This window comes from Urocitellus parryii, chromosome 6 (genome assembly GCF_045843805.1).
Source record: "Urocitellus parryii isolate mUroPar1 chromosome 6, mUroPar1.hap1, whole genome shotgun sequence".
Classification (NCBI taxonomy): Eukaryota; Metazoa; Chordata; class Mammalia; order Rodentia; family Sciuridae; genus Urocitellus; species Urocitellus parryii.
In genome coordinates, this window is record NC_135536.1 from 132,180,572 (window position 1) to 132,207,656 (window position 27,085).

The 27,085-nt window shown below is 43.1% G+C and overlaps 1 protein-coding gene across 4 annotated transcripts in view; it reads right to left on the bottom strand.

The window, feature by feature from the left end:
• Positions 1 to 328: 328 nt before the first annotated feature.
• Positions 329 to 27,085, bottom strand: part of Znf592 (zinc finger protein 592) — a 51,180-nt gene continuing 24,423 nt past the window's right edge. For 3 of the 4 annotated variants that reach the window (XM_026388243.2, XM_077800231.1, XM_077800230.1), the window contains 8 exons: positions 21,469 to 23,719; positions 16,496 to 16,674; positions 8,245 to 8,421; positions 7,806 to 7,965; positions 7,410 to 7,697; positions 7,057 to 7,169; positions 6,310 to 6,445; positions 329 to 4,624 (listed from right to left, as the gene is read on the bottom strand). In XM_026388243.2, the coding sequence (XP_026244028.2) occupies positions 4,097 to 4,624; positions 6,310 to 6,445; positions 7,057 to 7,169; positions 7,410 to 7,697; positions 7,806 to 7,965; positions 8,245 to 8,421; positions 16,496 to 16,674; positions 21,469 to 23,700 (3,813 nt within the window). In that variant the 5' untranslated portion in view covers positions 23,701 to 23,719 and the 3' untranslated portion in view covers positions 329 to 4,096. Of the gene's footprint in view, positions 4,625 to 6,309; positions 6,446 to 7,056; positions 7,170 to 7,409; positions 7,698 to 7,805; positions 7,966 to 8,244; positions 8,422 to 16,495; positions 16,675 to 21,468; positions 23,720 to 24,916; positions 24,940 to 27,085 lie in introns of those variants that run through there. The other variant, XM_026388246.2, reaches the window with a different exon arrangement.

Below are 27,085 nucleotides of genomic sequence, written 5' to 3' on the forward strand. Positions count from 1 at the left end.
AAATGATACTGCAATGGTAAAAGGACAAGATTACAAATATGCATATTTTCTATCTTCTCCAATGTTACACTGTTTTCCAATAAGAAGGAGACATTTTTAGGGGCTGGGGATGTGGCTCAAGCGGTAGCGCGCTCGCCTGGCATGCGTGCAGCCGGGGTTCGATCCTCAGCATCACATACAAACAAAGATGTTGTGTCCGCTGAAAACTAAAAAATAAAATATTAAAATTCTCTCTCTCTCTCTCTAAAAAAAAAAAAAAAAAAAAGAAGGAGACATTTTAAATAGAGACCTGGGGGAAAAAAATCCCATACTCCGGAGCAGAGCCTAGAGCTCTTTCCTCCAGGGGCCCAGGTCATCCTGTGTCCACTTCCTAGGGCTGCTGTGGCATCTACAGAGAAGGTGAACAATAGCCTGAATTCCTTGGAAAACAAAAGAGGATAAATTCTAGAATCTAGAAGGTCCCATCTTGAGCAGGTCAGACCCTGAGAGAACTTTGTAGTTACCATTTGAATCAGATTTATTCATTCATGCACACATTCATTCACTCATCCATACACGTTTAGAAGCATTATTGTATGCAAAGAACTGTGCTAGAAGCTTTCAAAGAATTATGATAACCAATAACCCAGCCTGAGTTTGGAACGATCTCCAAACTACTGTGTAAGTGAAAAAAGCAAGCTTCAGAACACTGTGTACAGAATGCTACCATTTGTATTAAAAATAGATATATAAATATACATATTTATAAATTTTAAATGCATAGAATTGCTCTGAAAGGATATACAAGATATCAATAACAGTGATTAACTTTGGAGAGGGGACTGGAGGCTGACCTCCTTTGGGAGTTTACTTTTTATTGTATACCCTTATATTTATTGTTGAATGTCTTACCATGTATATGTATTAATTTTTCAAAACAAACAAAAAATAAAAGAAACAGCCTGGTACTGCATATACAGTGGTGAACAGGACAGAAGTTCCTTAGTCTTGGGGGAGGCAAAATGTGGAACTTGTTGGGCCACAACTAGTATGTTTTAAAATCCAGACTGTTTACATAAGTTGAAAGTTCTTTCTACAACAATTAGCTCATAGTAATTCAGCATATCATTTTACAGAGATAAAGCAGTTGGAGAATAAATACTAGTCATTTGTCAAGCTTCAGAGTGTATTAAATGATAGTTTGTACAGAGCAGGCATCTTATCTGTTTAACTTGATCAGCAGAGCATTCACTGCAGCAGTTAAGTGCCTGTTACAGCAAGCATTCTCTGATGATGACAAATGATAGCACAACCATTAAAAAAAATCATGAAAAAAAGAAGATCAGAAGATACTGGACTCTGAGGGAACCATGTGTACCCTATGAAGGTTAGGCAACATTTTCTAGACAATCCTTAAAAAAAATGATAGTATTCAAATGGCAAAGTGAATCCCCATGAGAATGAATGTTTGTAGACACTGCATGTACTTTAGGACCTCACAAGCAGGTGCGATGCACAGGGTGACAAGGCATAGATGGACTCTGAAGAGAACCCGGCACTTGTGGGGCACCTCAACTCTCTGGGAAGCAGAAAAGTGGACTTCAGGATGTCTGCAAACCACTGATGAGCAGGCAGCCAGCCTAAATAGCTTTGGTCACTAAGGCAGCACAGTGGTTTGACAGGTTTGACTCACTTGTACTGTCACCACAAGTAGCCCAACATGTCCATCATTCAATCTGAGTCTCAGTTTTCTTCTCTGTAAAATGGGGGATAACTGAGATCTTTGTGAGGGTTAAATTAGAGAGTCATCAAAAAGTGTCGAGCAAGATGTTGGGCATGTGAGTGGGGCTTACAACTCTATCATCTCTACTACTAAATAATGGAGTTGTGCCAGGCCAATTCTGAACTAAAGTCAGCATACAGCTGTGAATGGAAGGCATGTACCACTCTCCAAGCCTTCAAGTATGGATTCCCCTGTTCATATAGCATTATATAAACTAGAAGTATGGGCACATTCATGATCTCATAAAAGCCTGTGAAGGGAGTTGAGTAAGAATTACTAGTTACATTTTGAAGGAGAGAGGCCCATGGTTGAGAGTTGGTTAAGGGCAGAATCTAGGTCATGACCCAGGATTCCCAGTGGGCAGCTCACATTTTTCCACACTAGGAGGAGAGATGGGTCTGGGTCTCTGCCTGTGCTCTAGCTTCCATGTTTCTAAGCAGGAAGGAATTCAGCCATCCACTTCAAACACCTTTATCTGCCTCCTTCCTCCAGAACCTGTTTTCTGCAAATGGACCTAGGGCACAGGGCTAGCTACCTGCAATTGGAATTAGGAAAGGGACAATAGCTAAGCAGGGGCTTGCTCTGGCTTTGCAGGCAGCCAGAAACAGGCCCAACTTGCCCTGACTGCCAGCTTTGAAAGCAGGGACCATGGTGGACTTGCCAGAAAGAGCAATCATTAAAATGGTACAGATGGCCAAAATCTCTCTGAAAATGAGCAAGTGCTAACCTTTCCCACTGCCATTAGCATTTCCATCAAAAATTTGGCATTTGATAGAAGAAAAAAATGTGTTGTTTTTTCAATTGTGGAAAGACATATTTATCTGACTTAATTTATAATTGCCTCCCCTTAAAGATCACCTCTGAGTACTTAGCCAGTACTAGATCCTACTGGGCCTGGGCCCAGGCCACTTGGGTCAGATGACAGAGGACAGCCTACTCCTTGTGCTTGGGCAGGTTCTAAATCCACCACCAGTGAAAGGACAGACCTACCTCCCCAGTCTAATCCCTATTCTGCCACATCCGAGTTCTCTGTGGCAGAAAACAGACCAAGGTCTCGAATGCTGCCAGAGAATTACAGAATTCCTCCTGTTCGTCCCTTTACCAGCAGAAGGTTACACTAGATTGAAAATTACTATGTAAGAAAGATGGAGACGCTCAGAGAAGTTTGATAGGCCTTAAGGCACTAGCCCAGGGGAGACCTGAAAGGTGACTTGACTGGCACTGAGACCTCCCCCTGTTCCTTCAGAAGGTCTCTAGAGAACCAAGAAGTATGGGGTTCCCGGTTTCCTCACCACAAGTGCCAGAATCTAGAGGATCTTCCTCGGACAATAGGAAGCATTATTTTCCCTCAGAGATGGAATAAACAACGGAAGTCTGGGGGATAGACCCTCAGGTGGAGCAGGGAAGGGCCAGGCTCACTTGAAGAGGAATACAAGAGCCTACCTGTATGGTAAGAAGATTTTTTTATTTGAAATATAGTCTGAGCAACATGAGTGTAGCCAAGAGGAGGAGGGCTGGTCTGCCTGGGGCAGCAGCCTCTCTAATGGCACAGGAGCAAGAATACAAATATTCCAATGTCTGTGTGCCCCGAACCCCACTTGTCAAGGAAGGCAGACAGCAGCAGTGCAAAGACCCACCCACAGCTCCTTCTGAAGGAGATCTGGATCTCGGCACCTGCCTTTGCCATACCTCCTGCTGTCCCTGGTTTCAAACAGGGGTATGCTGAAGTTTCTCCCACCCACAGAGACATGATGAGCCAGTATAACAATTAGTTCTCGAGACTATTTTTGAGGAAAAGATTCAAAGACAGGAAGGAAGGGCAAGGTGACCAAGGGCCCTGGCCAAGCCAGGCTGGGAAGAGCTCTCCTAGAGGGACTGTCAGCACCCCTCATTCTGCTCCTTCTCAGGCTCTGAAGGAAGGAAGGAGAGCTAGTATCTGCAGGCAAATAGAGCTCTGAGGAGTCTCCTGGCTAAAGACAGCAAGCAGGAGCCTCCTAGAAGAGCAGACGCAGAGGGGTTTCAAACTGAGTTGACAGCACTGGAGTTGGGCCACACAGCAGCCTGGGGTTGGAAGGACACAGACAAGAGTTGGGGTACCAAGAAGCAGCACAAAGGCATAAATAACAGAAGCAAATTCAGAGCTGTGAGGGTCCTGGGTGACCCCATATTTCCTGGGGTTAGGGGACACCCAGGACCCACAGCTCAGAGCAGACACTGCTCTAGGGCACAGTGGCCACGCACACACCAGGGCAGAGCCTTTTATTTCCCACAGTCTGCACGGCAGGTGAAGGATACCGTGGCCCACCCTGACCGCACACATTGCAAAGCTTCCAGTCACACCTGAGGGGATAGTGCATGGCTGTCCTGGTCCTGAGAGGCCTGGGGTTGACTCTGAGCATCTTGGGCACTGTCCTCCTCTGGGGCCAGGCCTAATGATCTCCTTGCCCCTGGATCAGCTGACAAAGGCTCACCAGCATATTCTTCTAGTCCATTTTCTCTAGTTTCCATGGCCACCTCCTCCCCAGAGCCCTCCTCCGGCTCTGTTGCCTCCACCTTCACTTCCACTATCTCCTCCTCCTCTTCCTCTTCCTCCTGGTCTCTCACTTTGTGGACAATGAAGAGATGGCGATTGAGAGAGCTGGCAGAGGTATAGCACAAGCCACAGAGAAGACACTGGGCTGTGGAGCTGTCCACCTGGTGCTGAGGTATGTGGCTCTGAAACTCGAGCCCCGAGTCTGTGGCAAAGCTACATTTTGCACACTGAAAAAGAGACTTGTGCCTTTTGTTGGAAGAGACAGTCGTGCCATTGCTGGTGCCTGGAGCATTCCCTGCTGCGCTGACTGGTCTTTTCAGATGGTTCACCTGAAAGGAGAGAGAGCATGAGCAGAATCAAGGCCAAGCCCTTGACATGAGCCCCCAGACATGACCAGGTTAGCCAAAGGCCTCAAAGAAGACACTTCCCGGGCCAGGGTCACCCAGACCTAAACACTGGTTTGGTTCATTTCCAATCTTTGTGTATTTTTTAGTGTAACATACATGTGGCACAAACATTCCAAATATATGAACATTTTAAGGCCCTCCTACCCCATTCCCCAGGCCTGCTCTCCAAAGACATGATAGTACCATTTTATAGCCTCTCCAAGAGATTTTTTTTTTTCCCTGTGATTCTGGGAATTGATCCTGGGGGTGCTTTACCACTGAGCTATACCCCTAGCCCTTTTTTGTTATTTTTAGTTTTTGAGTCTAAACTGCCAAGGCTGGCTTCAAATTTAGGATCCCCTTGCCTCAGCCTTCCCAGTAGCTGGGATTAGAGGTGTGTGCCACTGTGCCTGGGAAAAGTTATCCTATGCACATACAAAAATAAAGCTATTGGGGCTGGAGATGTGGCTCAGCGGTAGCGCGCTCGCCTGGCATGCGTGCGGCCCGGGTTCGATCCTCAGTACCACATACCAACAAAGATGTTGTGTCCGCCGAGAACTAAAAAATAAATATTAAAAAAAAAATTCTCTCTCTCTCTCTCTCTCTCTCTCTCTCTCTCTCTCTCTCCTGTCTCACTCTCTCTTTAAAAAAAAAAAAAATAAAGCTATTGTCTTTTACAAAATGAATCATGTGCCATGCACACTTCTCTTCACCCTGCAGTTTTTACTTAACAACATATACTGGAGCTTGTCTCCATGAAAGCACACACAGAGGCTTCATTCTTCTAATGGCAGCACACTGACCCATTGTGGGAATGACAGTCCCCACTGGCAAACATTGGTTGAGTTCTATCTTTGTTACTACGCACAGCAGTGCAGTGAACATCCTTGAACACACTTCTTTATGCCCAAGACCAAAGCTTTCTACAGATAAGCCCCAGAAACAGAATTGCTGGATCAGAAAGTATGTGCATTTTGGGGGGAAGGGAGAATGTACATTTTCCTTATGGAAAGAAAATATTGATTGCACCCTACCTACTATGTGTGAAAGGGCCTTTGCCATCAAGCACCACTCTGAATAGACCAAGAAAGTTTTGAGAATGCCTTGGAACTCCAGGCAGCCCTCAGAGTTTCTCAGACATGGCAAGAGTCTGCAGTTAGGAGGGGATATAGGCTGCTCCAAAGTATAGCAAAAATAGGAATAGGGCACAGAATAGAGATGAAGTCAGGGAAAGGGCCTAGATAGCAGGTCTAGACCTGGCTTTTCCCATAACTAGTCAGACAGGGCGTCATGACTCTCACCTGACAGGGCAGCCCTGCCTCACAGGACTGCTATGAAACAGAAGCAAGATGGTGTCTGTGAAAATGCTCCAATGTCCACGGAGCACACACACACTGAAGAACGGGTGGTTACAGTGACAGGGAAACAATAGCAACAGAAGGCTGACAGGCCATGTTGTCCTGTTCTCTACTTTTGTGCATTCCCCATGTAGGTCACAGACTAGAGTGACCCACACTAAGGGAAGTTATCACAAGTTGCTCCATGGCTATGAGTACCAATGGGCTCCCTGTGCTCCTCCTAATGATTCCCAAACCCCAGGCCTAACTGAATAGGCAGCCCACACTCACCTGAGGGGAATGTGCACCTGGAGGTCTGACTTTGGATGTCTGGCTCAAGTCAGGGTTTCTGATGCCATGCATAAGGCTGATGTGGCTCTCTAGGAGTGAGGGCCGAGGAAAGCTGGGGCTGTTCTCAGAGCAGTACCTGCAAGAGCCAGCCAGAGAATTGGGGTAAGACTCCAGGCTGCAAGCTTCCTTGGTGCTCTTCAAATGAACACCAGGAAGAATGAAGCAGGCAGACAGCTGTGTCCTTAGACGGCCTGGTACTAGCACCAGGTGCTCCCAGTGAGATCCAGACAGCAAGCCAGTCAAGGTGGCAGACAATAGCAGGTCAGCCTGCCTGCACACTTGCCACCTGGCCCTCAGCCACCATCTTGCTCCCTGATATCACTGCCCAGAAGCCTCAGTGCTGGGCTAGTGGTCAGAGTGAAAGGACCAGGGTACATGCTGAAGCATGGGCAGATGATCACAAGAGTGGGGCAAGAATGCATCACATTACCTCACTCTTTTTAAACCTCAGGGTCCCTCACAACTGGCTATGTTGGCTGGGGCTGAGGAGATGGAGAAAGCTCAGGAGCCACCAGGTCTTGGAAGCTGGTATCTCCCTGACTTCTGAATTAGTGACAGTGTTTTTCATGTTAGAAACTCATTCATCTCCTGCCTCAGACTCCTGATCTCGCAGCAGAGAAAAGCCCTAGAGGGGCCACAGGCAATCCTGAATTTTAGGCCTGTTCCCCTCCACCTCCAGGGACTTACCCACAAGTATAGACCTTCTTTACTGTGTCATGGTTGTTGCGGATGTGTTTGCGCAGGCTGTTAGGGGTGTGGAACGACTGTTCACACTGCCGACACGGGTACCGCTTCAATGTCTAAGGGAAGAGGTGACAAGTCACAAAGCATCAGAACCAGAAGATAGTTCTAGGTGCATCTTTATTCTCACATGATATTGTCAGAAAGGAAGATGCCCCCAAAGACCTCAAGGTCTGTGGCACCAACCTGCCCTAAGTACCAGGAACCCTATGGGGTCAGCCACATAAGGGGGCCTTAACTTCACAGGACAAAAGTCCAGTGACTCTTGCATTGTACTGTGACCTTGTGGCTGCACTTACCCGACCATGACTCTTTTTCATGTGGGACACATAGCTTTCTCGATCGGGAACCCATTCCTGGCACTCCTGGCAGGTCCAGCCAGTGTTCCTCAGCCGAGGCCTAGCTTCAACCCTGCGATGGGCTTCGGGCCTACCCCAGCGGCCAGAGGGCAGGGAACTGCCCCGTCCAGCCACACTGGTAGCTGGGGACTCAGTGGGAACTCGGGAGCCAGGGCGGCTGGAGGACGTGTCCGCTGAAGACTGGAGGCTTGATAGCTCGTCCACGTTTCGGGGAACACCGTGGGTGCTCTGGGGATGGGGAGAGCGATTACTGACTGGGCGGGGGAAAGATGCACAGAGTCAGACCCCCGGCCTGAGGTACCCTCCTCCCCAGCCTCCACCCCCAAGGCAGCCCACCTTGACGTGTTGCATCAACTCTGGCTTCTGTAGGAATAGGAGTGGGCACTCAGGGCACTTGAAGACGCCTGCCTGCGCCTTGCTGACATTCTGGTAAAAATGCTGCTGAATGTGCCTCTTCTTGTTGAAGACCATTTCACAGGAGCACTTATAAATGAGCCTGATGAGACAAGCCCCAGGGTATGAGGCAGCCAAGGCTCTGCTGCAGAACCACACAGCCCCTCACCCCTTCTCCGCTCTCTCTGAACCACAGTTAGGTTTGGGAAAGCACTACCCTGAGCCACTGTAGATACTCCCCTGCTTAAGGATGTCTTCAACAGTCTCCAGGTATCTCTGCCTCTAGCCTCAGCTTCCCAGTCCATCCCTAAACCACCCCTTACAGCACCCAGGCCACTCCTCTCTGCCCCACAGAACCCACTGGCCTTGGAGCTGCACTCACTGGGAGGGTCTGTGGGGCTGTGTGGGGTGCTGGGTGGCACTGTGGTCCGCGGTACTGCTGGCAGTCTTGAAGGCCATGGGGCAGAATGCACATTTGTGGAAAACCTGACAGTGTCGCTCCTGGATGTGGCTTTTCAGCAAGGCCAAGGTCAGGTGGACAACACCACAGTGGATACACCTGGATGACAGAGGGGAGGGAATGTTAGACCCAGGGGTGGAGCTGGAAGAGGAGGGTTAGAGGACAGGAAAAGAGCCACCTCACAGAAATTTTCTCTACCTCACTGAGGCACTCAGGCTTCCATCTTCCATACAAACATCCTGAGAGCATGCTTGCTGCAATTAGGCACAGCACAGATACCCATGGCTCCTCAAGCCCAAGATCATGCCTGGTAGAGAAGGAGGGAGAAACCCCACCTCTCCCTCAACTGGCCAGAGAATATGCTTCTGCAGACCATTAACCTGAGCCCACCAAAGAGAAGGTGGGAGTGGCAAGGGAGGAGAATGATTTAGTAGTCACATAAACAGTATTGATTTAAAGTGTGACCCAACTGTAGAAGTCCAGAAGGAGGCTGCAGAAAGCCTTTGCCTTTCCCTGGGCTGGTATTGAGTTAGCAGGGATGCCACCTAATGAAATGTGCAGTCAGGAAATGCTTTGCTCACCTAATAATCAATAGAGTAAAACAAACAATTCTTAGAGATCAGCAGGAGGTACTCCAAAGCAGCATTCTCCAGTGGCATTTACTGTGATAAAGGAAATGTTCTGTGCTGTACTGTCCACATGGTTGTTTAAATTTAAATCAATGAAATCAAATTAAAAGTCTCACTTCTTAGCTGCACTGGCCACATTGCAAGCATTCAATAGCCACGCATGACTGGCACCATTCTGGACAGTGCAGCTCTAAAGTGTCGTGACAACTCCTTGGTATCCAGACTGCAGTTAACTTTTTATTTATTTTTCTCCCTACCAATTTGTATTTTCTGAGTTTTGTTTGGTATATATACATTTTTATTATGTATGAAAAAATAAAATAAGGAATCATCTTAAGTCATTTTTCTAAAATCAAGGCCATGTAAAACACTTCTTCAACCTCAAAACATCTCTCTAGAAATAGTCTTTCTTTTTTTCAGTATTAGAGAAAAGGAGTGTTTCCTCCTATCTGTAAACACACATAGGGGTTTCCCTTCATGAAAGAATACCTTCTCTGCTCCCTGCTGTTTCTTTTTATCTTTCTTTTGTAGCAATGTTGCTAGCCACTCTGACTTTGACTTGCCAGGAGGCATTAGAAGAGAGATTCTTGCTTTACTCAAAGGACCTGCTTTCACTTAAGTAAATTCTTTTACTCTTATGTCTAGTGTGGTAGTGCGTACCTGTAATCTCAATCTCAGGAGCTCAGGCAGGAGGATGGCAAGTTCAAGGTCAGTTTCAACAATTTAATGAGACTGCCTCAAAATTAAAAAAGGGTAGGGGGGTGAACGCCTATAATCCCAGTGACTCAAGAGACTGAGGCAGGAGAATGACAAGTTTGAGGCCAGCCTCAGCAATTTAGCAAGACCCTGCCTCAAAATAAAAATAAAAAGAGCTGGGAATGTAGTTTGGCAGTGCAGTGCTCCTGGGTTCAACCCCCAGTACAAGTACCAGAAAAGAAGAAGAATTCTTTGACTCCTGAATGTCAGCCTTTATTATATTAGCCCATTTCCACAATCCACATAATCATCCCAGAATTCTGATAAATTCTTTTTTTTTTTCCTTGTATGGGCAGGGTTTGAGGGGTAAAGGAGAATAGAATCACTTCTGCAAATCTCAGCAATGACGATCAACCTGTAGAACTAGAAAGTTATTTGCATTAAACTATGAAGCCCATTCAGTACTAAAATTGTACATACTTTAAATTACAAAGATTCTATACAAATTATTCATTTATTTCTTTTCTCTCCTGGGAAACAAAATAATGAAATTGAAGGACCTTGGTTCAATCTTCAGAACAAGAAAAAAAGAAAGTGAAACCAACTTCTAGCACACAGAAGTATTTCCACACTGCAAGATATTATGAGGAAAAAAGTCACATGTTCCAAATTCATCCAAAGTGGACAAACCTGATGTGTGTTAAGTGGTTTTATATTGCAGTTTTTGCTAAATTCCTACAGAAACAACTTAAATGTACTTTTCACAAATGCCACAGAGAATTCGTTCTATTTATCCAACAGATGTTCTTTGAGAAACCTCACTAAAGGCAGAACAGAAAGGATAGAGCTGGGGCTGTACTAGGTAGTAGACCACCTGCCTGCTAAAGTGATAAAAGAACATGAAAAGTAGCCTTCATCACAAGCAAAGTAGCCTCTGTGAAGGACTGAATCCAGCAGGGTTTACAAATTGATGAAAAAGCATCCATAAAAGAAATCCAACTTTGTGACACAAACTTTGACCGCATTTTAAAATAGACAACAGCATCATATTTGTGAAATATGAGAAGTTTCAGAAAAAAAGAATGTAAAATATTTAACTTCACTAATGATCACAAATAAGAAAATAATATATTATTAAAATAGTCTGTGGGCTGGGGTTGTGGCTCAGTGGTGGAGTGCTTGCCTAGCATGTGTAAGGCACTGGGTTCAATTCTCAGCACCACATAGAAATAAATAAAAAATAAAGGTCCATTGACAATTAAAAAAATATTAAAAGAAAAAAATTTTAAAAGTCTAATCTTGCTTCTTTATGATATTATTGGCTATTCTTCAAATTATTAACAAAGAGGCTGGGGATATAGTTTAGTTGGTAGAGTGCTTCCCTTGCATGCATAAGGCCCTGGATTCAATCCCCAGCATCACAGGAAAAAAAAAAAAAAAAGAATAAAATATCAACAAAGAACAGAAAAAGTTTTAAAATTTGAATATAATGTATATATATATATACACACACACACATATAAAATATAAATTATGTATATACACATATAGACTTTTTTATATTGTCTTTAAGAAAAAGCAAAAATAGTGTAAACATTAAAAAATGTAAAACTCTTTAGTACAGCTCAATAAAATGGAACATAGGTATCTTTTTAAAGTCTACTTTTAAAAAGCATTAACACCAAGAGTGGAGAGAAATACTTGCTAATCATATCTAACAAAGAACTTATATCCAGAATGTATAAAATAAGTCTTACAATTCAATAAGATGACAGGGGATAGGAATGTGGCTCAGTGGGAGAGTGCTTGCCTAGCCTGCAGAGACCCTGGGTTTAAAGCCCAGCACTTTTCTCTTAAAAAAAAAAAAAATCAATAAGATGACAAATAACCTAATTTTTAAAATGGGCAAAGGATCTGACTAGACATGTCTCAAAATAAAATATAAAATGACCAAAAGGTACTTGAAAAGATGCTCATGCCCAATATCATTATCTATTAGGAGAACTGTAAATTTTCATAAGGATAGTTACAACCAAAAGTCAGATAATAATGAGCATTGGTAAGGATACAGAGAGGTCAAAAACTTCATGAATTCCTGATAGGATGTAAAAATGATGCAACCACTTTCAAAAACAATCTGGCATCTCCTCAAAAAGCTAAACATGGCTGGGTATAGTGGTGCACGCATACCTGTAATCCCAGTGACTCAGGAGGCTGAGGCAGGAGGATTGTGAGTTCAAAGTCAGTCTCAGCAATTTAGTGAGGCCCTAAGCAACTTAGTGTCACCCTATCTCAAAATAAAAAATAAAAAGGGCTAGGGATGTAGCTCAGTGGTTAAGTGTCCTTGGGTTCAATCCCTGGGACTAAAAAAAAAAAAAAAATTAAACAAGATTTGACCCAACTATTGCACTCCTAGGTACACACTCAAAAGAAAGGAAAACAGGGCTAGAGATGGAGCACTTGCCTAGTGTGTTCATAACCCTGGATTCAATCAGCATCACAAAAAGAAAAGAAACATGTTCACACAATATGTACATTTATGTTCATAGGCAGAAAATGGAAATAATCCAAGTATCTAACAACTGATGAATGGAAAAAAAAAATGTGTATACCAAGACAACGAAATATCATCCTGCCATGAAAAGGAATGAAATACTGATACATATTACAATATGTGTGAATCTTATAACATTATGCTAAGACCATGTTTACATGAGTTCATTTATATGAAATGTCCAGAATAGGTAAACCTATGAAACAGAGACAGAAAGTAAATTTGTGAAGGGATGGAAATATTAGTGAATGTGGGGTTTCTTTTAGGGGGCTGAAAATGTTCTGAAATTATCTGTGGCAACTGTACAACTCTGTGAATATACTTAAGACCACAGTATTATATACAATACTTTAAATGGGTGAATAGTATGGCATGCAAATTATATAAAAATTACAAGAAAATGAATAGTTGACTTAGTTGTATGTCTTCTGAGTTCAACTACAGATCACTGAAGATTTTAGTGTCACTCTCTTCAGTAATCTCTCTGCTGAATCACAACATTTTTTATCTAACATATTTTTATCTATCATGCCTTACAAAAAAGTCTTCATAACTGAATTACTATTGAGACACGATGTTTTCTTTTACTCTTACAGAAAAAAATAAAATACTTAATTAAAAAACAAAATAAAGTGCTATGAATACATCTGTACAACTGAAGATTTCTTGGATTCAAGATTCAAAGATAGGAGCTGTGAGTGGAGCTCAGCAGTAAAGCATTTGCCTATGCAAGCATGAGGCCCTGGGTTAAATTTCCAGCACTGGAAAAAAAAAATCAAAATACATTGGAGAAAGGATAACTTCTTCAACAAATAGTGCTGGAAAACTGGAAATCCATATGTAGCAAAATGAAATTAAACCGCTATTGTCCACCATGCACAAAACTCAACTCAAAGTGGATCAAGGACCTAGGAATTAGACCAGAGACCCGGCATCTAGTAGAAGAAAAAGTAGGCCCAAATCTTCATCATGTCAGATTAGGCCCTGACTTCCTTAATAAGACTCCTAAAGCACAAAAAATAAAATCAAGAATCAATAAATGGTATGGATTCAAACTAAAAAGCTTCTTCTCAGAAAAAGAAATAATCCCTGAGGTGAAGAGAGAGCCTACATATGGGAGCAAAGTTTTACCACACACACATCAGACAGAGCACTAATCTCCAGGACGTATAAAGAACTCAAAAAACTTAATACCAAAACAAACAAACAAACAAAAAAACCCAATCAATAAATGGTCTAAGGAACTGAACAGAAACTTCTCAGAAGACGACATACAGTGGTCAACAAATATATGAAAAAGTGTTCAATATCTTCAGTAATTAGAGAAATGCAAATCAAAATTACTCTTAAGATTTCATCTCACCCCAGTAAGAATGCCAGTTATCAAGAATACAAATAATAGTAAGTGTTGGAGAGGATGTGGGAGAAAAGGTACTTTCATACATTGCTGGTGGGACTGCAAATTGGTAATACCACTTTGGAAAGCAGTGTGGAGATTCCTCAGAAAAGTTAGAATGGAACCACCATTTGACCCAGCTATCCCACTCCTCGGTCTATACTCCAAGGACTTAAGATTAGCATGCTATGGTGCATAACCACACCAATGTTTATAGCAGCTAAATTCACAATAGCTAAACTCTGGAACCAACCTAGATGCCCATCAATAAATGAATGGATAAAGAAACTGTGGTTTATATACAAAATGGAATATTACTCAGCATTAAAAGAGAATAAAATTATGGCATTTGCAGGTAAGTGGTTGGAGTTGGAGAATATTATGCTAATCGAAGTAAGCCAATCCCAAAAAAACTAAAAGGCAGAATGTTTTCTCTAATTAAGTGGATGCTGATCTATAATTGGGGGTGGGGGCATGGGAAGAATGGAGGAACTTTGGATTGGGCAAAGGTGAGGGGTTGAGAGGGTAGGAAAGATGGTGGAATGAGATGGATATCATTACCCTAGGTACATGTATGATTGCACGAATGATGTATCTCTACACGGTGGTATAACCAGATAATTGAAATGTTGCATTCCATTTGTACGATATATTGAAATGCATTCTGCTATCATGTACAACTAAGTAGAACAAGTAAAATTTTTTTAAAAAGATTCAAAGATAAATATTTCAGTATTGATTGCACTGTTAACTTACTGATCCCAATAAGCAGTGTGTGTTCAAGTCATAGTTTGAAAGGTATTTTTAAATGTTACAGAATATTATAAAACACATGCTCTAACCTGAGCATGGTGGTACACACCTATAATCCTAGAAACTCGGAAGGCTGAAGCAGGAAGGCTGAAATAGAAGGATTGAAAGTTCAAGGCCAGCCTGAGCAATTTATCAAGACTCTGTCTCAAAATTTTAAAAAATTTTAAAAAAACATGGCTCAGTGGTAAAGCCACCCTGGGTTCAATCCACCCAGTACCATCAAAAATGTATCCTGGGATGCTGCCAAGTAATGCTCTTACCAGCCCTGGTGGTAAGGCCTCTGTATAACCCCATCTTCAGTTTGTTTTGTTTCTAACACACTTTAGATAATCCAAACTCCATAATCCAAAAAAAAAAAAAAAAAATCAGCTTACATTTGCAATTGTTTACAAGTCAACAACCAGGGAGTCATCACTAACCCTTCCCCCACCACTCTTTCCCACATAAAAGCTACTATCATTCTAATTCCTAAGTCCCTTTTCTACATCCCCATAGCTATGCCCCCCCAACACACACACCTTTTTTTGAGACAGAGCTTATTGTTGCCCAGGCTGGCCTTGAACTCACCATCCTCTTGCCTCTGTCTCCTGAGTAGTGAGGCTTACAGGATGGGATGTGCCACTGTGTCCAGCACAGCTATCTATGTCTTAGCCAAAGCCCTCAGCATCTCATCTGGACCATTACACTTACTTCTCAGGCAGTTTCCACTCTTTCCCTTGTGTAATTCCTGTGTCAAATTCCCAAAATGATCTCTCTAAAATAGATGAGCCAGATTATACCTCTACTACAAATATCTGTAGCTCCTCACTGTTCACTGGATAAAATCCAAATGTCTGGTAAGGAGCACAGTCTTGCATGTCCTGGTCTCTGCCAATTCCCCAGGATTGTCTCATCACTCCCAGGTCCATCCTGACATCTCTATGCAACTGTTTATCATTCCTGTAACGCTTTTTTTTTTTTTATGTCTGTTGGACTCCCTACCTGTACCCTTGCCAGATATGCTCTTCCCCTTTTTTTGCCTAGAAAACTCCCTAATATCTCCTTTAGAAAACTTCTCTGACCATTCCACTACTATGGGAGCACTGAATTATAATTACCAGATGAAAGCCTGCTTGAGGGCAAGAGCTGTGTCATAATCATCTTTGTATCCTGAGTATCGAGAATAATGCCCAAAACATACGACGTAAATATACACAACAAAAAGTCAAATGAACTAAATAAAAAAATTCTGAAATTGCAAAGAGTAGGAAACTTGACCAAATTTGATCAAAATTATTTTCAAAAGTGAAAATAAAGTAGGAGCTCCTAACTAGGAGACCTAATTGGGTCAATGAAAACATTAAAGATCAATAAATTTTCTCCCCCCATTTTGATCTATTTCCTAAAAACGACTTCTTGCCTATAAATGTTTAACATAGTGGAAGACATTTCAGTCAAAATAAGAATTTTCTTGGTTTTACTATATGGCTGATCATTTTTTTCCATACTCAGGTTTTGTCTGTTTCTCACATATTGACAAAAACTAACTAAAATGAAGACATGAGAGCCCTTTGAGGTTGGTGTCATACAGCCCCATTTGTTAATAGAAACCAGAAACATTTCAAAGTACTATAATTAGTAAACTTTTTATTGAAACAGTGCTTAAAATTTAGTATGGCAAACACAGAAATTTGTGAACAAATTAAATATAAACCTTTTTTAAAAATAGTCTTTTAGTTGTCAATGTATCTTTTTTTTCCCTTAATATGTGGTGCTGAGAATCAAACTCAGTGCCTCACACATGCTAGGCAAGTACTCTACTACTGAGCTACAACCCCAGCCCTGTATATACCTTTTAAAACCAAGGTGACAACATGTTTAACCTCCCCAAAACCTTCCCCTTCAAAGCTTTTTTAAAAATATATTTAATATTTTTTAAAAAATCATTCTTTCCTCTTGTTAATCCTGCCTTCTATAAAATAAAAACATCTGTCCACATATCAACCAATGTTCTTATTCTATTAGGCTTTAAGTCCAAATCTCTCAGTCTCAGAAAAAGGAACAACCATTGGGCAATACCAGGACAGTAATCCAGGAAGCACCCACCTGTAGCCCACCTTACGGGCATAGTGCAGGCAATTCTCCTTTACATGGGTCTGGAAGTAGGCAGAGCGACAGAGGACCCCACACTCTGGACAGCAGTAGGGGGACTTGTGTGCATGAATCCGCTGGTGGGCACAGAAACTGCACTGGTTGGGCAGCAGCATCTGGCACACCTGGCAGGTCTAGGAAAGAACACCAAGAAAGCAGATCATGCAGGTGCTGTAGACCTGTGACTTTCCCATCAGAGCTGACTGGCTCTCCCAAGAGAGCAGTCAGAATAACCTCCTTCCCCAATCATTCTTATTTCCAACTCTTTTAGGACATTGTGACATCTCCAGACCTCCTTACAAGTGCTGCTACTGACACCCAAGCAAGTGTTGTCAGTCACCTTATTAGTCAGTGACAGATCTGGCCCTATTTTCTCTACATACCTCTAAGATAATGTTTCCTTCCTCTAATAGGCAGAACCCAGACAGTCCAGAAGGGGACAGCAACAAACAGAGCTGGGACCTGAATCTTGGAGGGGACTTTTCTATTTTTTTAGTGATTAGGGGATACTTGTACTACTCATTAAGAGGACCACTGACCTGGAGGTAGAGATGCTCAGAGGGACAAATTAATAGGGAAGATGGGAAAAGATCTCTGCTTTAATCAGAAAATTCAGAATGAGGGACTTCTAAAGGACTAACAACCGAGTGTTTTAAAAAATTGCAAGGGGAAAAAAAAAAGGACAGAGAGGAAAGGGGAATTTATAAATTAAACCAATTGCAACATTCAGCCTATATTTGAATCTTGATTCAAACAAGCAAGTATAAAAAGAAAGGAGAAAATTAAAGATATTTAAAAATTAACATTTAAAATATTTCAATTAAAAAGATATTTAAAATTAAGGATAAGAATATTAGGATATTTCACACAATATTAAGGTTTAATTATTATTATTTTATTGTTTTGTCTTTTGGGTGCTAGGTGTTATACCCAGGGCCTTGCACATGATGGACAACTGCTCTATCATTGAGCTACACCCCAAGGCCTATGTAGTGTATTGTCTTTCTTTCTTTCTTTCTTTCTTTCTTTTCTTTTCTTTTTTCCTTTTCTTTCTTTTTTCTTTTTTTTTTTTTTTTGTGGTGCTGGGGTTTGAACCCAGGGCCTTATGAATGCAAGGCAAGCACTCTACCAACTGAGATATATCCCCAGCCCCCTATGTAGTGTATTTTGAGACAGGGTCTTGCTAAGTTGCCTAGAATGGCCTTGAACTTGCAATATTCCTGACTCAGCCTCCTGAGTAGCTGGGATTATAGGTGTGTATTACTGCTCTTGCAGTTAAGAATAAGAATAATAATAATAACTATTATTATTATTATTATTATTATTATTATTATTGACCTGGGATTGAACTCAGGGGCACTTAATCACTGAGCCACATCCCAGCCCTTTTTGGTATTTTATTTGTTTCCCCCTTTTACATCCCAGCTGTGACGTGAATCATTTTATTCCACCACACACTTTGGCCATGATGTGTTACCACAGGACCAAAGCAGTGGGGCCAATTGGTAATGGACTAAAATCTCCAAACCTATAGGCCAAAATATTTTTTCTCCATAAAATGATCATCTCAGGTATTTTTTATCAAAACATAAATTTGAAGAACACATAGCTACATACTAGAATATTTACAGACACAATAATGTTAACATTTTTTAAAAAATAGCAGGCACATGGCACACACCTGTAATCCTAGCAGCTTGGGAGTCTGAGGCATGAGTATTCCAAGTTCAAAGTCAACCTCAGCAACTTAAGGGAGGACCTAAGCAACTTAGCAAAACTCTGTCTCAAAATAAAACACTAAAAAGGCTGGGGATATGGCTCAGTGGTTAAGCACCCTTGGACTCAAACCCTAGTATCAAGAAAGGACATAGGAGCCAGCTTGAAGGGGATCCAACTGACCAAAGATGGGATGACCTGAGTATCCAAAAAGAATACTGAATGCTGCAGCTCCTTTAGAATTTGCCTAGCAGGATTTCTGGCTATGGCAGGAGGCTCACCCCATGCAATTTGTACTTATCAATAGAGTTGGTTTTCCTGCAAAAAAATAATAATAGAATATATAAACATACTGAATATATACCAATGAGTTCATGATGACACTAAAAACAATAGAGACAATTATATCACATTCATTAGGTTAACTAATAAAATTTTTAAAAATAACGTGAGGGGGCTGGGCTGTAGCTCAGTGGCAGAGCACTTGCCTAGCATGTATGAGGCACTGGGTTCCATCCTTAGCACCACATAAAAATGAAACAAATAAAATAAAGCCATGCTGTCCATATACGACTACAAAAAAAATTTTTAAATAATGTGAGAATGTAGAAAAACTGGGCCCCTTGTGCACTGTTGATGGGAATGTAAAATGGTACAGTTGCTGTGGAAAATAGTATGGTGGTTCCTTAAAAATTAAACACAATTACCATATGATCCAGTAATACCATTTCTAGGTATATAACTAAAAGAATTGAAAACAAAGTCCCAAAGAGATAATGCTACACCATATTCATATTAGCAGTATTCAGACTAGTTAAAACATGAAAGAGGGCTGGGAGTGTAGCTTAGTGGTAGAGCTCTCACCTCACACATGGGAGGCACTGGGTTTGATCCTCAGCACCACATAAAAATAAAATAAAGGGATTGTGTCCAAATACAACTAATAATATATTTTAAAAATGAAAGAAATCCAAGTACCCATAAATGGATTAATGGATAAACAAAATGCATGAACAAAATGAAATATTATTGAATCTTTTAAAAGAAAGAAATTCTAGGTAGGTTCAATGGTATACACTCTATAATCCTAGCTACCCAGCAGGTTGAGGTGGGAGGATTCCTTGAGTCCAGGAGTTTGGGGCCAGACTGGCCAACATAGTAAGACACCCATCCCCTCTCAACCCACAAAAAAGGAAATTCTGATGCATGCTATATTGATCAAACTTGAGGTCATGGCAAGCAAGATAAGTGACTCACAAGAGTTTCTGAGGATAGTCAAATTCACAGACACAGAAAACAGAATGGTGATTGCCAGGGATTGCAGGTAGAGGAGAAAATGCAAGTTGTTGTCTAATGGACACCAGCTTTCAGTTTTGCAAGACCAAAAGCATTCTAGAGATTGAGTGTACAACAACGTAAATGTACTTAGCTAAATTACATATTTTTTTGGTAAATTTTAACTAGGTACAACAACAAACAGTTAAATAAAAGCTTAAAAACATTAAAGAATAGTCCCTCTGTACTGAAATACTTCCCTAACAAGGTGACTTGTAACACAAGAGGAAGGATGAAAAGACCCCTTCAGTCACCACAGAGGGAGGCAGATTCAGTTCAGGGGCAGACCTCCAAGAAGAAGATGGAGAGCCCAAACATGTTGTCCATTCAGTCCCTGCTCTGGCGTGGAGCCTCACCCCACCCCACCCCATCTGTGCACGGGACACGTGGCCTAAAGCCTGAGTACTGTCACAGGGAGACCCAAGTCCAGCAGCCTCCAAGGCAAGTTTTCGAACCCAGAGCTCCACCCCAAGACTCAGAAGCTCCATTTAGTGATAGGAAATTTTATAAAAGATTGGAGCTAGGCTGAGAGAAGCCTGACAGCCTTCCTGGGCCTGCCCTCCCTTCCTGTCTGGGGGGTGTGCTTGTGGGGCTCCCACAAAGGGGAGAATAACAAAGAGAACTATAGGAAAAGAAGAGCGCCAGCCTGGGGTCCTACACTCTGATCCTTGTGTACGCAGATTGTAGAAGATGGATGAGAAGCAGTATGAAAAACCCACAGGCCCCTAGGTCCACTGCCAAAGGTGCTCAATCACATGACTTGTAGAAAGGACCTGAGTAAACTCAAGCATGCTGGACAGCAAGAACACTGAATCCCCTGGGGAAGCGGCCAGGTGACCACACTCCATTTGACTTATCAGAAGGAAAATGAGACAGAGAGAAGGCAATGATGAAAGGCCACAAAGTGACCCCATATGGTACCCCCTAACTCCTTTAGGGCCAAGTTCTCTACAGAACCCCTGCAGACCTACCCCGCTTGCCCTCCTGCCTCTGCCCCCACACTGATGGTCAGTCTCATATCCAACAACTCCCTGCCCCTCAAACCCACTCTGCACTTGTTCCCCATAACCAGAGTACCCTATCTCTCCCTCCTCCAAACTCAACCTTGCAGGTCAGGAAGAGACCAAGGGCATGTCTGGAGGCCACCTTCCTGAAGGGACCTGCTTCAGAAGGTGCCAAAGGGTATATGTTTATGACATATACATGGGTATATGATAGCCTTTAAAAAAAAAAAAAAACAAGCCTCATCAAGTATAACCAAGAATGAGAACAAGCAGACAAGCTCAACTACTTCCCTGAAGTGATGAGAACATGGATGAAAGAAGGGGCCCCCAAAGCCTCTGCCATGGGCCCACATACCTCCTTTCTTTCACCTCAGCCCTACTGATGGTCCTACTTAAGTATCCCCAAAAGGACTCTGCAAAACAGCTGTGTCCACTGCAGGGCAGAACAAAATGTAAAGGCAGGTCTTAGAGGAACAGAGTTAAGCAGGGGCAGTGACTCACCTACCTCTGTCCCTAGGTTCTCTGGGCACATGTAAGACTGGGCTGGTACCTTCCAGAAACCAGAAAAAGATCATCCAGCATTGAAAGGTCCTACAGTGGACCTGAGAGCCCACTGGAGTGGGAGTTGAGTAGGACATGGGGCACGTCCATAAACACATTTGCTAAATCTTCATGGTCTCCTTTAGTTATGGGTAGGACATCTTTCCCACTAAACACAAAGCATTATTTATTCAGGTGGGCCACTAACCATTAAGCCAGATGTCCTCTTCTAAGACATCTGCTCCTGCATCAATGAGTTTTCCTCTCCATGCTCAATCAGAACCCATGTAAGCCAGGGTCCTGACACACATCACAGTGCAGGTCTGTGCTTACCAGCCCCTCGGTTTCCTCTGTTGTCCTCTGGAAATGTGCAGCCAGGACCATGTAGTCCCTCATCTGCTTGTGACATTCAGGACATTTGGTTCCATACCGGATGAGCCTCACAGGGTCTGGGTAAAGAGGAAAGGCTGGAGGTGGGGGGCTAGGGCTGGTACTGCCCAAAGTGGGGCCATGTTTGGGGGAGGAGGAAGGGGCTGGGGTTGCTGGTGCCGTGGAGTTTGCAGGAGCCGACACGAACATCTGGTCCGCAGAGATGGGTTTCACAAGCAGCTGAGAACACTGCATGACGAGCCCCTTGCTCTTGTGGTCACGGGCATGACGGAGCAGGCTGCACTTGTTGAAGAAGAGCAGTGTCTTGGAGCACAGTGTGCACAGCACCTCAATGTGGACACTCCGCCGGCCATAGTGCTGGCTTAGACTCTTCTCTAAGGCAAATGCATCTCCACACTCCAGGCAGCAGTACCCACTGGCCGGCACGTGGATCCTGCTGTCTGCAGGTGGGCTGAGATTTGGCGCGTAGAGGGGCACAGGGTTGGAACTGTGGAGGACCTTATTGAAGACCTCCACAATCAGAGGGGCAGCCTTTTTCACCTGGTGGACCAGGGGCACCGACATTTGTGTAAGCTGAGGCTGGTTCCGTCTCTGGGCTGAGGACTTGGCCGTCACAGATGCAGCAACACTGTGGGGGACCAGGTTCAGGTTGGCCAGGTGCACGGCTTTGGGCAGAAGATTGGCAGGGGCCAGGGTTGATGCCTGCAGTGCTGTGCTCTGTTGCTTCCTGCCCACCTGTGAGCTGGAGGCAGCCCCCTTTGGGACCCGGGGCCCAGAGCTACAGCAGGGAGATGTAGAGTCAACAGCCTTTGTCATGCTTTCATCTTCTTTCTTGTCACTCTGGGGACTCCCTGAATTTATGCCTACCTCAGGAAAGTGCTCCTCTACAGGCACAGCTGTACCCTCATCCCCTGGCACCTCGCTTGGGGCCTCAGCAATGGCACTCCCTACAGGTGACCCGATAGGGGACTTATTTGGATCATCAGGGTCTGGCAAAATCCTGGTAACTGTCCGTTTGATCTCCCCTGATGATGTTTTAATGGTTTTGATTCTAACTTTGGGAATTGCTGGTGGGGAGCTGGCAGCCACTGAAGGGGAGCCTTTGCTACTGCTGTCACTGCAAATGCTCCGAGGGCTGTCTGATGGCTTGATACTTTTTCTAGTGGCCTCCAGAGGGCTCCGGGGACTCTTTGGTGACTTGGGCATTTTGGGGCTGCCTTTAGAACCCTCTTTAGTGGGCCCAGAGGGATCCTTTGTGTGGCCAGACTGATCCTCCTTGGTAACACTAGCCACCCTTTTTGCTTGCAGGGCCACCAAGGCTGCAACACAAGAGGACAATTTGGAATGAGCGGGCTTAAGACGCTGCCTAGGGGGGACTGATGAGCGGGTACCAAGATCTGGGACAAGTTTCTTAGGCTCTCCGATACTGTTGCTAGGGTGACTATTGAAACCCAGAGCTTCTCCAAAGAATCGACTGGAATCCAGCTCCTCGTGAGGCTCCACCTTCGGCCCAACTCGCTCGCGCTCCTCGTGGCTCTCTAGAGACAGGGGTTCTGGCTTCGGTTCTTTCTTACAAAAGTGATCAAACATGTGCAGCTCTGGGACTGGAAACTTGGCCAAAGCTTCCAGGACTGGACCCCCCACAGTCCCGCACCCAGGAGTGGGTGGGAAATAACTGTCAGAATGTTTAGGCTTTATCCCAAACCCATTATCTTTGATGGGATCCTCAGGTTCTGGGCTGGAAATTGGACTGAACTGGTTGAAGGTGGGTAATGGCTCTGACTTAGGAGGCTCCAGCTTCCCAGGGAAACTCCGAGAACTGTCTCCATTCATGAAAGTAGCATCAAATTTTCCACAGTTGTGGGGGTCTGGAGGCAGGTCTGAGCCCCGGAATCCATTGTGGAGGAGGCTGGGAGCAATGTGGTCTTTCTCTGCTTCAAATGACTCCTGGCGGCTGGTGTTCTTGACAATGACACTCACGACCGGCACATCTGGAGCTGATCCTGAGTGAGACAAGGACACACTCTCATCTATACACATGCCTGATGGCTTGAGGGGACTCTCATTCTCCTCACTGGGAGCCTGGATGGCCTCCTTGGCATCAAGGCTGGTAGGGTCTGGGATGTCGAAGGCAGCCAGAAGGTCATCAAAATCTGGGGTTTTCATATCCCCCATGGCTGGATGCTGGCAAGGGCTATGACAGAAACAGAGAACAGAGTCAGTGAACACCAGGGCCTCACTGGACTGTCCTGCATCATCTTCACTGGACACCTGTCACACTAACACACACAAACAGCTGGAATTCCAAAGCAGAATCCCATGTTCTGTGATAGAAAGTCACAAATCTGAGACGAAATTCTAGAAGGGAGCAGAGGGGTTAAAAGAATTTATATGTAATGACAAGCCTATCTGGAAGACCTTAAACCTCAATACCTAGAAATTAACTGGCTAGTTGCATGGCCAAAAAAGAAGGTAGACTCCTACCACATTCCTAACACCATGGTCATGTACACTAGCCAAAAGCCAAACGCTCAGCCCCTCCCCCCTTTTTAAAAGCATTGTTCAACACTTCCTTCCTTGAGAAAACTTCTGATTCATATATGAGATTTGACCTTGTACGCCTCCTTGGTAGTTTCTTCTCTATTCAGCAAATGTGCTTGATCCCTTATTTTCGTTTATTTGGTTGGTTGGTGGTTGTTTTGTTTTTGTGGTACTGAGGATTTTACTATTGAGCTACACCCCCTGTTCTTTCTATTATTTTTGATTTCAAGACAGGGTCTTGATAAGTTGCTGAGGCTGGCCTTGATCTTATGATCCTCCTGCATCAGCCTTCCAAATCATTGGGATTTCAGATGTGTGCCATCATACTTGGCTGATTCCTTAATTTTTTTTTTTTACCCTAAAATTGTTATTGGTTGAATGGAGCATTAAGCCTGAGAAACAGAGTGACTCAAGGCACCACATAGTTATCAAACTGAGCAGGTGACTGTTTTGGGGAAGACTAAATTCTATTTTAACTTAATATACAAAAAACAGAATAACAATTCTAGTTTGACTTAATACACCTGTTTCCTTCTTAGTCTAGGAAAATAGAACTACAGAAACATTGTGACAAAAGAAACCAAGGCCCTAAGAAGAGGCCTTCCAGCAAGGCTGATGCTGTAAGTTTATAATCCCAACAAATTAGGAGTCTGAGGTAGGAGGATCACAAATTCAAGGCCAGCCTCAGTAACTTAGTGAAATCTTGTCTCAAAATCAAAAATTAAAAAAGACTGAGGATGTAACTCAGTGTTGGACAATCCCTGAGTTCAGTTGCCAATACCAAAATAAACAAACAACAACAAAAACCCCACAAGAGTCCTTCCATATGAGAAGTTACTGTAATGCTCACACTTAGATGAAAGATGAAACTGGCTGGCTCAAACCTGCTGGAGAAAAGAAGAAAACCATCATCTCCCTTATTCAGCCCTTAAATCTTAATTTCTGTTTCAACATCCTAAGGCTTTTCTGACTCACATATTTCTTACACTGTGTTGATGCTAAAAACCATTGTGGAAGCAGATGGACACAACACTGTGACAAAGCAGCATGGTCACTACACAGTACCAGGAAAGTGGCAAAGTCTTAAGTCCAGGAATCCCACTTCCAGAAATTTATCCTAAGAACAAAAATTCCCAAAGGCTATACACAAAATTATGCTAAAACAGCACAAAAAAGCCTGGTGTGGCAGCATGTACTTAAAGTTACAGAACTCAGGAAGCTCAGGCAGGAGGATCAATTGGGTTCAGGAATTTGAGACCAGCCTGGGCAATAGTGAGACCCTGTCTTGCCTAGCACGCACAAAGCCGTGGGTTCAATCCCCAGCACCAAAATAAATAAGTAAGAAATAAATAAATAATACTATATATATATATATATATATATATATATGATAGATTATATATGTAGACAATGATAACTATGTAAACTAAATATTTATCTAAGCCATGATTAAAAGAAAAATGCAGGGTGGTAAGATTACTGCTAGGTTATTTTTTCAAAACTTTTTTGGGGGCTAATAGACTGCTTTATAATTCCCACCACCCTATTGGTGGCACTGAGGATTGAACCCAGGGGTATTCTACCACTGAGCTACATCCCCAGCCCTTTTGTTAAACAAATGTATTTTGAGAAGTCTGGCCTCAAACTTGTGATCCTCCTGCCCCAACCTCCCAAGTACCTGGGATTATAGGCGCATACCACCATATCCAACTACTTTTACAATTTCTAAAAGGGAAAATAAAGAACACTTAGACCACAAGAAGAGCAGGTGGCATGGCAGAATATATCTCTTACCTCCCCATGGGACGATCAGGTTTGCAGATTTGGTTTCTACCCCACCCCCAAAAAACACATTTGCCGATAAATGTTCCCACAGAAAATGAAATATAGATCCCTCCCCACTGGGAAGACACTTAATTAGGGTAGGTAATCATAAAATGAAATACCAATTATCTAAACACGAGTTGGCAGGACATCTGACTAAAATGAATTTTTGTTGTTTTGCAGGGCTGAGAATGGAACCCAGGGCTTCCCACATGCTTGGCAAACACTTCACCATTGAGCCACACTCCCAGCCCTGAGATACATTTTATAATAGAACAAACAATTACCTCCTAGAGTCCATAAACAAAGGGAAAATACTGAATATCACTGAAAGCACTGACATCCCAATGCCAAGTGACTATTATACAGGGTGATCATAACTACGAAGAGACACCTCTTGGTATTTATGCTCTTATTCCTTTCTCCTCTCCACACCCTTCCTCATCTCTCTCTCTCTCTCTCTCCTCTCTCCTCTCTCCTCTCTCTCTCCTGAAGGGCAGAATAGATTGGTCCTTCAAAGAGACGGTAAGAGCATGTGAGAGAGGATGGGGAATAGTTGGTGGAGTGAGAAGGATTAGCTGGGAGCCAGTTGTCATCTAACAGAAAGTTTCAGGGGCTTGATGCAGAGAGATATTACATCGGAAGAATGTGATGTACTCCTCTCAGAGACATTCAGGGATAGCTGAAAACAGTCAGAGGTTAAAGTATCTTTTACTAGAAAATCAGAGCTAGTAAATGGTATGGCAGCTCAATATCAGCGACAGGAAAAACCTCCATAAGGATTTTAAATACCAAAGCTGATGTCTTTAAAAGCCAAAGACCACATCCTGTTTTCTATTTAGCTTTGGTAAGGAACACCATAACAGCAGCAATTAGTAACAGTGACTAAGAGACTCACCATACCTAAAAGTTCATATTTCTTTGAACCTTGCTCTAAAGTGAGCATCACATTGTTTATAAGTAGAAAATAGAAATTAAAGAAAATTTATTCGGTTATAAAAGCAAAGAAGAGGGCTGGGGTATAGCTCAGTTGGTAGAGTGCTTGCCTTGCAAGCACAAGGCCCTGAGTTCGATCCCCAGCACAAAAAAAAAAAAAGCAAAGAAGAAACTGTAAAGAAAAAGACAACCAATGCCATGCATGGTAGCACACACATGTAATCCCAGCAATTTGGGAAGCTGAGGTAGGAGGATTGCA